The sequence below is a fragment of the Helianthus annuus genome, chromosome 9 (assembly GCF_002127325.2).
Source record: "Helianthus annuus cultivar XRQ/B chromosome 9, HanXRQr2.0-SUNRISE, whole genome shotgun sequence".
In the NCBI taxonomy this organism is placed as follows: Eukaryota; Viridiplantae; Streptophyta; class Magnoliopsida; order Asterales; family Asteraceae; genus Helianthus; species Helianthus annuus.
In genome coordinates, this window is record NC_035441.2 from 158394799 (window position 1) to 158404479 (window position 9681).

Sequence of the window (9681 nt, forward strand, 5' to 3'; positions counted from 1 at the left end):
TGCCGTCTCGGGGAGGGTATTACTAATGTTAAAATGGGTTATTATACTAACACACGTGCATTTGTGTAATTTATAGATATTCACCAGGAAACCCTAAAGAATAACCTAAGACAGCAATGTGAGTTGATTCACCTTTTGTAAACCTTTTTGTTTACTGTTTTTACAAAACCTCACTAAATTAAATATATACAAAGCAGTTATTGAGTATTTGTAAAGAATACAATTATAGTGGGTATGTTGGGATTTTGTATACAAAATTGGTTACTGGCGTGGTAACATCCCATAAGTTGAGTATGACCGTACCACTGATGTTAATTGTGATGTCTTGGATACAAATGTAATTGCGGATGTGCCCTCAATACTGCAAATTGGTTTTTACTTAAACTTGATTAAAATGGGATTCACTCACCAGTATTTCCACTGACAAAATGTTTTTAAAACGCGTTTCAGGTAACAATATGTGAAAGCCAAATAGAAGCCAGCTGGACAGCACTGAAGGCTTGGAAAAGTGGCAATAAAGTTACCTAAGAATAAAAGAGATGTTTTTAATAAATAAATAAGATTTATTCCTATGAAACGTGTGTATTGAAAACCTGGGTTTTTACCCATATGTTTAATATTATTAAACGAGGTGGTTTACTCTGATTTAACATTTCCTAACTACGGTCCTGATGAAAATTTCCGCTGCCAAATTGAATAAATAAACGTGATACCACCGAAACTGGTTCACGGCCGCCCGTTCCCGGGAACTAGGGATCGGGGGCTGTGACACCTGGTTTTAATGCTGAGCAGCCTGGGCAGACACCAAGGCCCAAAGGGTTTATAGGGTCCGACAAAATTTCAAGGCCTAGATTTTTAAGTGAGCACCGTTATGTTAAATGTTTAATAAATGAATTCAATAACAAAAAAATGAAACTAGTTCAATGTTTAACACACTCAAATTTGAAAACCAAGGGCATGAGTTCTAATCCCATTCGGTGCATTCTTATTTAAAGAATTTTCAACTATTAGTGTTCTGCGTTTTTATTTATCAATCCACTTAATTAATTACTAGTTTGATCTAGTTTTGGTTAATGTTTCGGGTTATAGTCTTATGGTCATGAGTTCAAACCCCATGATTAACTTTTATTTTTAGTTAATGATTTTGTAACGATTCATTTTCTAAAAACAATATTAACATTTTATAAACTGAGATTACGCAACATGTTATGCCTAAAAACATCACTAATTTGAATTACATATTTATATATACATGGGTGTATAAACATATTTTATCAAACTACACCACTTTTGGTTTGTTTTGTTTTGTTTATTTTGTAACAATTATCGTCGTATTATGGTTTCTTAATATATAACTGATGAGTTTATATTATAATAAGTGGGCTCAATTTTTTTGTTTCGCTCAAGGCCCAAATTTTTTTATTGTTCTCGAAGACGGCCCTGGACACGAATGACATGTTTAACACAACTAACTAAATGTAATTGGTTCATTGCACAAATGACATGTTTAACACAACTAAAATTGTGCAATCAAAATAACACAACAAATTTAATACGAATATTCACACAAATCCCTAAACACGGTTAAGAGATATTATAACACTATTAACACAACAAAACAAAGTTACAATACTACAATCTATAATGAATATTTTATAAAACTATAAAAATACAGATTTGGACAAAACCTGATTTAAACATGTTGTGTTGACCTATTAGCCTATTTAACACGATAATTTAAAAACACGTTATATGTCTCATAATGAAGTTAACCTGATTGAACTCATTTAAAACGTTTTTAGTCACTAACACATATATCAACATGTTTATAAGATAAACGTGTTTATTGTTTAGCTTTATGTCAAATGATATTACAATAATATTACTATCACATATTGTCCAACTCTAATTCAAATCCAAGTTTTAAAGAAATGATATAAATATTATAAACTTCAAAAATTAAGACATTTAATTAATGCTAAAATAAATTACTTGGTAAGCATGTTGTTTTCAAAATAATCAAAATCAATCCATAATACAAATTTCAAAAGTAAGATAATAATTCATGAACAAAAGAAATGGTTTTGGGGAGAGAGTGACAGACACTGTGTGTGTGGAGGAATCATCCATGAACACCTGATGCTCTTCTAGGGTTTCGTTTTACACACTTTCTTATTATTATCTTCATGGATTCTCCATCGTTTGATATCTTCCAGATTTACAGCCGCTATTGCGGTATATATCTAAATCCCTAATTCTCCTTTTATGTTCATAACTTGTTAATTTCATTTATTTTCTGTTTATTACATATAAGATAATCCAGAACTTGCGTTTTCATTCAAGTTTGTGCTAGAAAATTGAGTTGTAGATCCCTGTAGATATGAAATTATGAATATTTTGTTTTTGGTTTCCTAGTGGAGGCATGTTGTAGAGTAAGTTAGGGTTTATGGTTCATGTATTTGATTTATACAAAAGCTTACTGATGAAATTGTTGTAGAGTAAGTTAGGGTTTGCAACTTGCTGTTAATACTTATATATTGTAATATCTTATAACTATTATGTTAATATGGAATATAAAGAATAAGAAGAGAAAGTAGTTCAAGTAGGAGGCTGTGTGAAGCGCTAGGCGTTTCAAATATAATATGTACGCGTGTATATTTGTATATCTGGATTTTTCTACATGTGTGGATATGTTTATAGATAAAAGTATAACAGTCGTGATCATAATACTTGAATATTCGTGTTTGTGAACCAAAGTTGCATTGTTTTTATTTTTTAAATTCTCTTGTAGAAATCACGTTGGAGGTGTATGCTTCTGAAGGGGATGGCTACAGGCATGCCAATGAGTCGATGAAAGTTAAATTGGCCAGAGAAGCGTTGTCCCATCTACTAGAATTGGTTGAGTCGAGGGTATATAAAAGGTATCTGCTATGAAAGTTTCATCTTACTGAAACTTATTATTCGATTTTGGGCTTCATGCAGATGCAGAAACGATTATTGCTTGTATTTTAGTGTAATTACTTAGTGTTCTCGTCAATCAGAAGTGATTTCCTCATCATAATAGTGAAATTGTGAAAAGTTAGTAGAGATTTAAGTTGTTACATAAGGCCGACTCTCCCAAAGCTATAGCTATTATTATTACATCTTTCAGAATGTGGAGTTATGTAAAATTCGTTGATCATATTGATGGACACTGTGTTATCACCCATGGCAGGATGTCAATTTTTGAAGAGCTTTTTGTCCTTATGTCGAGGCTTAATTTGATGGTGAGATGCGATAACTTCTTTCTTTCATTTCCGCTGTTATGCGTATTATATATTATCAAAGCACCAATGCACCATCTTCCTTTCTATCTGCAGGTAGACTCTCAAGAGTTCTCAAGATTCTATAGTTTTGTATTCTTCATTTGTCGTGAAAACGGTCAAAGAAGCATCAGTAAGTGGAATATTAAACGAGAGTTAATGATGTTTTCTATCTACTTACCTCCCTCGGTCCCCTGTACTAAGATCATCTTACAGACTTCTAACCTTAATCTTCTTTTTCTGTATATATTATTTTCAGCTGTAAGTAGGGCAATTATTGCTTGGAAATTAGTATTGTCTGGAAGATTCAGATTACTTAATCAGTGGTGCAGCTTCGTTGAGGTAACTTTTACTCTGTAAAGAGAGCAATATTGCCTCTAATTGTTTTTTTTTTTTTTAAATCCATTCAGCCTATGTCCCCTTTGTGTTGTCTTGATTCACTAATTCTGCAAATTATACAAGCAACGTTTGGGATTTTTTTATAGTTAATTAATTATACCAAACTAATACTTGGAACTTGACGTATAGAATAATCAGCGTCACAATATCTCTGAGGATACATGGAGTCAAGTGTTGGCATTTAGTCGCTGTGTACATGAAAATCTTGAAGGATATGATCCCGAAGGTAATAACATAAATACTTACTACCTTTTGTGTTTATTTACTGGGATTGTTTTTTTTATATTATCTAATGTTTATATATGGTTGTGTTAGGGGCATGGCCTGTTCTGATTGATGAGTTTGTCGAGCACATGTACAGGTACACAACGTACACATTTAGTATACATTTATCGTTTAAAACCTTTTTGTATACATTTAGTTAGAGGTGATGTGGTGCAGGATGAGTGGATCTGAAGATACTCATAAATTAGGTTGCAAATGCGGTGATTCAGAAGCTCAACCGATTTACGAGGCTCTATCTGGTAGATCATCATTATTAACAAAAAATAAATGATAACAATAATAATATAGAAACATCCCTGATCAACAGTCTTTGTACTTGCAGGATTAAAAGTGTACCCCGGGGCAAAGAGAAAGTTGGATGGCCAAGAACTAGAATCTATGGATGCATATGTCGACTCCGACACCGTTATTGTCTCCAAGAGAAGGCACACGATGGAGCATGGGAAACATAACAACGCGTTTGGTTGCTCCAAGTCCCCTTGTGCGGTTGAGGGCGGTCTTTCAAAGGGTTTTGCACAACTTTTCTCAAATCATTCTTGTTTGCAGTTTGATCATGAAAGTAGAGTGTCATTTACATAGGAAATTTTGTGTTCATGTGAGTTGGTTTTAAAAAGCATAATCACCCATTTTTCATCAACTTCTTGGGTTCCGCATTACATTCATCATTGTTGAGTATTATATGGTGTATTATGTGATCTATATACAAAATAAAACAATGTTCTTTTGTAGTAGTCATTATATGTGTGTGCGCGCGTACGTGTGTATGCATGTATTTATATGTATACAAGGGAGTGTTCAACACCTAACCAATTTTAAGTAGAGATTCACATAAACACTTGTTCGTAGTGGTGACCAATAACCGTCTTATGTATACACTTAAAGCAATAGGTATAGGCGTCTATGCGCTTCTTGTAGTTCTCTAACTAAAATTAGTTCCCTATTGAATGATATATATCATCAAGATATGTTTCATGAATCTGTTGGTTTCTTCTTGATTATACCTCTGACATTTCTACATACATTTGTCGATTTGAACCAAATTTACCATTGGAACTTAGCGGCAACAAAAACTTCCTCGTAGTTTTGAGCAGCATTGTTCCAACTGAGATCCTGTGTCATCCCGCGTTGCTGAATCCCTTTCCAGCTCTGCTTATACTCCCTATAAGTCAACAAACAATTTCCGAGTGCATGGATCAGCTGACCAGCCTCAGCTCGGTTAAATGTCCATCCTACCCCTGACTCGTTATAAGGGTCAAACGCCTGCACCGTGTCTCTTAACCCACCCACAGCATGCACAACAGGTATGGTTCCATAGCTCATGGCATATAGCTGATTAAGCCCACATGGCTCGAATCTCGATGGCATTAGCAATATATCCACACCAGCGGTGATCCGGTGAGCCATTTTGACCGAGAACCCAACCCATCCTCGAATCTTTTCTGGATAACGGTTCTCCATTTCCCTAAGCATTTGTTCAAGGTCTGGCCTGCCTGTACCTAACATGACCAGTTGTACGTCCTGGTCAACTATCCACGGAACAGATTCAGCTATCAAGTCAACGCCCTTTTGAACATCCAGTCGTCCAATGAATCCAATTAGCGGAACATCATCACGAACCGGTAAACCAAGCTCTTTTTGCAAGGCAGCCTTGCATTGTGGCTTGCCGGTATCAAGTGTGCTTAAAGAGTAATTCGTGTAACCGTCTGACGTCAGGTGAAGGTCAACTTCAGGGTTCCAATCTTTTGTGTCGATTCCGTTGACAATACCTCTTAGTTTCCAATCGTTTTCGTTAATTATGTTGTGTAGACCCCAACCGCCCTCGCTGGTCTTTAGTTCCCACGCGTATCCGTGACTCACTGTTACTACACGATCGGCTGTTTTGAGACCCGCAGCGAAGATGTTGAAGTGCTCACCTCCTACAGGATCATACAATCTGAAAAGATCCAAGTAGTGTGGTGGTAGATCCACGTGACTGAAATCATCAACCGGACCACGCCCCTGAAAGTTAAAACATGTATCAACGAATTCGTCTAGCGGGGTCGTGTCTTGTATTACATGTTTAAAAAATTAAAAACAATTTCAACTCGTTTATGAATAAACATCATAAAGTTAACCAACCTGGTGAGCTATGTTATGGATCACAAGCACGGATCTTGTGTATTGCATCAAGCCGTTGTCACGATAATATGCCTTTAGATAAACAGGCAACAACGCGGTGTGCCAATCGTTTGCAATGAAAACCAAATTTCCGTCTCCATAGCATACGCCCCCACATGGCACGTACCAAGGAACCTGTAGGCAACGGGTCGTTAGTTTGTCAAGAGTTTATGTATAAATTATTAGGGTAAAGTTCTTGTACAAATAATCTTAACATACTAAATATACAAATTGAAGGAAAACTCAAAAAGACAAGGTGGCATTTTTGTAATATCAATAACTATCAAAGTTACTCTACAAATATACCTAAAAAAACCTAACCACTCCCCCACCCCCAAAAAAAACCTAAACCCCCCACCCCCCAAAAACCTAAAAAAACCTAACCCCCCCCCCCCCCAAAACCTAAAAAAACCTAACCCCCACCCCCCAAAAACCTAAAAAAACCTAACCCCCCCCCCCCCCCCACCCAAGCTAAAATGCTAAAAACTAAACCCCCCAAAAAACCTAAAAAAATCTTAAAAAATAAAAAAAAACACACAAATTATTTTATTTTATTTTTTTAACATTTTTTATTAAAAAATCAAATTTTTTTTTTTTTTTTTTTTTTTTTTTTTTGCTAACGAAATGTAGCGATTTTTTAATAAAAAATGTTAAAAAAAAAATTGTGTTTTTTTAGGTATTTTTGGTTGTAACTTTGATAGTTGGTGGTAATTACAAAAATGCCACCTTGTCTTTTTGGGTTTTCCTTCAATTTGTATGTTTAGTATGTTAAGATTATCTGTATTTGATCTTTTGCCTAAATTATTATATAAGCCAATAATGACGATTAAGTTTTTAAGTTGTACCTCAACGGCTGCTTTGCAGAATAAAACCATGCGTCGTAGAATATCCTACAATAATGAGAACCATATCATCTATAAATAGTAGAACACTACTACTACTACTACAGAGACTCATTAATTTATGTGACACGACACGAGTAGAACCTAACCTCGCGATTCCCTCCGTATATATTATTTCCCAAGTTGTTAAACATGTGACATCTGATAAAAACGAAATCTACACCATCAATATATGTTTGAAGGTACTGCACATCCACATCCTGAAAACAAAATAAAAACGGTCAACTCAATTCAAGATTCAAGTAACGTGTAAAGATGAGTTTGCGATTGCATACCTCCCAACCAACTTTATAACGCCTCCTAACTCCTGTATCTTGAAGTTCACTATAATCACCATACAGCGGTACAACTACCTAAATATTTAGAAAAAAAAAAACATCAAGTTGTTAGCAAGCTGATCTCGAACAACTCATGAGTGGTTCCGCTCGTTTACACTCCTTTAGTGAGTATTAACTGGTTAAAAGTATAAAAAGTTACCATTACTCTGTGCCCGCGCTGAGCCAAGGCCTTTGGTAACGCGCCAGCAACGTCTCCAAGACCACCTATAGATACATGATTGTTTAAATACATGTAATGTAACTAGATTAAATTTAGTACCTGTGGATACAAAGTTACCTGTTTTAGACCAGGGGGCACATTCAGCTGCAACCAATATGACATTCATTACATTTGGGCCTGCTAAAGGAGGGGGTTCAACATCCCCATCATCACTTGAAGGAACATCTGATTCGTCTAGTATAGATTCACCTGTATCTTCTAACATCTCATTTGTTAAATTGTATTCATCTTTGTTCAAAGGGTTATCAGGTGTTGATTCGACGTTGGTCTTGTTTTTATGTTCACCGTTAACCACGGATAGTCGGCTTTGGCTTTCATCTTCAACTGGATCAATAGGGATATTAGATAGATGGCTAGGAGTGTAGTAGTGTTCACTCAGAAAGGTTTTCCTTGTTTCAACTGTCGCCTATATAGACAAGTAAGTTAGTAGCTGAAGTTTGACCTTTTTGGTCAAAAATTATTATTTCATGACTTTTCGTGGTCAATATAGTGATTATATGATTCTAACTTTTACTACCAAGAGACCTTTGGCATAATGATATTGGTAAATTCCCCTTAGAGTCCTTAATCAAGTGGTGAAGGTTCAGACCTCGTGGTAGATATTTAGGTAGTGTAGAATTAGGGAGAGCGTGTGTTTCCGTTTTAAAAAAACACTATACATTACTGAAAAAGTATTTAATTAGCGTTTAAGCCCCGCGTTGCGGCGCTTGTGGCGCATAACCATGCTAAGTAGTAAGCAAACGACGACCAAAACCGAGAAAAATTGTAAAATAAAAACGCGAATTTATTCCGGTACGAGACGTAAAACGTAGACAAAGACAAATGCAAACCTGTTCGGTGACCTGACGTAAAACTTAAAAAAAACTCAAATTCATACCCAGAAAACTTTAATTTAAAGACAAAAAAAGGTAAAACTTGCAGGAGAAAAAATAAACATATAATGAGTGCAAATGTAAACCATGAATGAAAATAGTAAGAAAAATATATTACTATAAGACAAAAACTAAAAAAGAAAAAAAAAGTCAGTGTTATATAGAGTAATTTGACTTTTTGTATCAAACCAAGTTCTTTATCATTGTATACTAGAGGTGTTCATAGACTGACCCAACTATCAGGGGTGGAACTAGTGTATTAGGAGCCGTAGCACAGGCTAGCTTTCTAACTATTCAAACTAAAGCACATCGGATGTTTCATACAATTTGAGATTACATATTGTTTGTTTCACGGATTACAATTTAAAAAAAATAATGTTTTGTCTAATGGTCCGACATACGGGTTTTTTTTTCAATTATTTTTCTTAAAATAGAGACGATTACAGACTAAAGGCAGGTAGACGTACGGTTTGAAACGGGAAATAATGGAAAATAACCATAACTTCTTATTTTTGGAATTTGTAATTATGTAAATGTATAATATTTATAATTTAACCTTTTCTTATTTTTAAAAAAATTAATATTAATATAAACTAACAATTCTGAAACACAAAACAACCATTTCAAACCGTTAAACCAAACCGTTTTGGCCAGTTTAGCCAGTCCCGCCAACACAAACATCCAAACGGTTTGCGGTTTAATAAACATGTTACACACACTCAAAATCTGTTATAAGCAACTACTTAAAAGTTAACTAAAATACCTGTAGATCTGATTGCGTCACAGCTTTCTTCACACTTTTTCCAGTCGTAACTTGAAGCCCATCGTTTATATCCCGACCACCATCAACACCGGAGCTAACTTTTCCGGTTGCATTAATCCTCCGTACTCTACCACCACACTCAGTATCACATACAAATGTCAAATCGGTAACCAACTTTCTGGGCGACTTACGCGCGAACAAGGGTACCCAGTACCGACCACGATTGTTCAAATTAGCACTTCTTTCAATTGCATTGTGATCGATCACAAACAACGTCGAACTCATGGACGCCATTAAGGTGTTCGACGAAATGCGTCAAAGAAGTTTGAGGTGAAAGAAGCGAAGCGGTTGAAATTTAAGAAGGGTGTCTCTGGTGTTCGATAAAGTGGGTCCGGTAAATGAAGCACGAGTTTAAAATGAGAAGGTCCAAGTTGATGAATGGG

At 35.4% G+C, this 9681-nt stretch overlaps 2 protein-coding genes across 2 annotated transcripts; one reads left to right on the plus strand and one right to left on the minus strand.

Moving 5' to 3' along the window:
- Positions 1-2049: 2049 nt before the first annotated feature.
- LOC110879205 lies at positions 2050-4724 on the plus strand. Its single transcript, XM_022127623.1, has 9 exons — positions 2050-2235; positions 2792-2921; positions 3215-3266; positions 3360-3435; positions 3562-3644; positions 3831-3927; positions 4017-4062; positions 4143-4225; positions 4309-4724. The coding sequence occupies exons 1-9, from the start codon at positions 2187-2189 to the stop codon at positions 4563-4565; spliced, it is 873 nt and encodes a 290-aa protein (XP_021983315.1). The 5' UTR covers positions 2050-2186; the 3' UTR covers positions 4566-4724.
- A 42-nt stretch (positions 4725-4766) lies between these two features.
- Positions 4767-9681, minus strand: LOC110879204 (granule-bound starch synthase 2, chloroplastic/amyloplastic). Its single transcript, XM_022127621.2, has 8 exons — positions 9239-9681; positions 7661-8009; positions 7523-7587; positions 7321-7398; positions 7135-7245; positions 6989-7033; positions 6105-6278; positions 4767-5984 (listed from the first exon to the last, which is right to left on the minus strand). The coding sequence occupies exons 1-8, from the start codon at positions 9530-9532 to the stop codon at positions 5028-5030; spliced, it is 2073 nt and encodes a 690-aa protein (XP_021983313.1). The 5' UTR covers positions 9533-9681; the 3' UTR covers positions 4767-5027.

Bases quoted from the DNA above. Each gene is read 5' to 3' on its own strand.
- LOC110879205 (XM_022127623.1), top strand. From the start codon at position 2,187: ATGGATTCTCCATCGTTTGATATCTTCCAGATTTACAGCCGCTATTGC. The intron at 2,236-2,791 runs GTATATATCTAA...ATTCTCTTGTAG, and splicing joins GATTTACAGCCGCTATTGCG to AAATCACGTTGGAGGTGTAT. The intron at 3,928-4,016 runs GTAATAACATAA...TGGTTGTGTTAG, and splicing joins TGAAGGATATGATCCCGAAG to GGGCATGGCCTGTTCTGATT.
- LOC110879204 (XM_022127621.2), bottom strand. From the start codon at position 9,532: ATGGCGTCCATGAGTTCGACGTTGTTTGTGATCGATCACAATGCAATT. The intron at 7,034-7,134 runs GTTAGGTTCTAC...TCATTATTGTAG, and splicing joins TATACGGAGGGAATCGCGAG to GATATTCTACGACGCATGGT. The intron at 5,985-6,104 runs GTTGGTTAACTT...TTTAACTTTCAG, and splicing joins TCCATAACATAGCTCACCAG to GGGCGTGGTCCGGTTGATGA.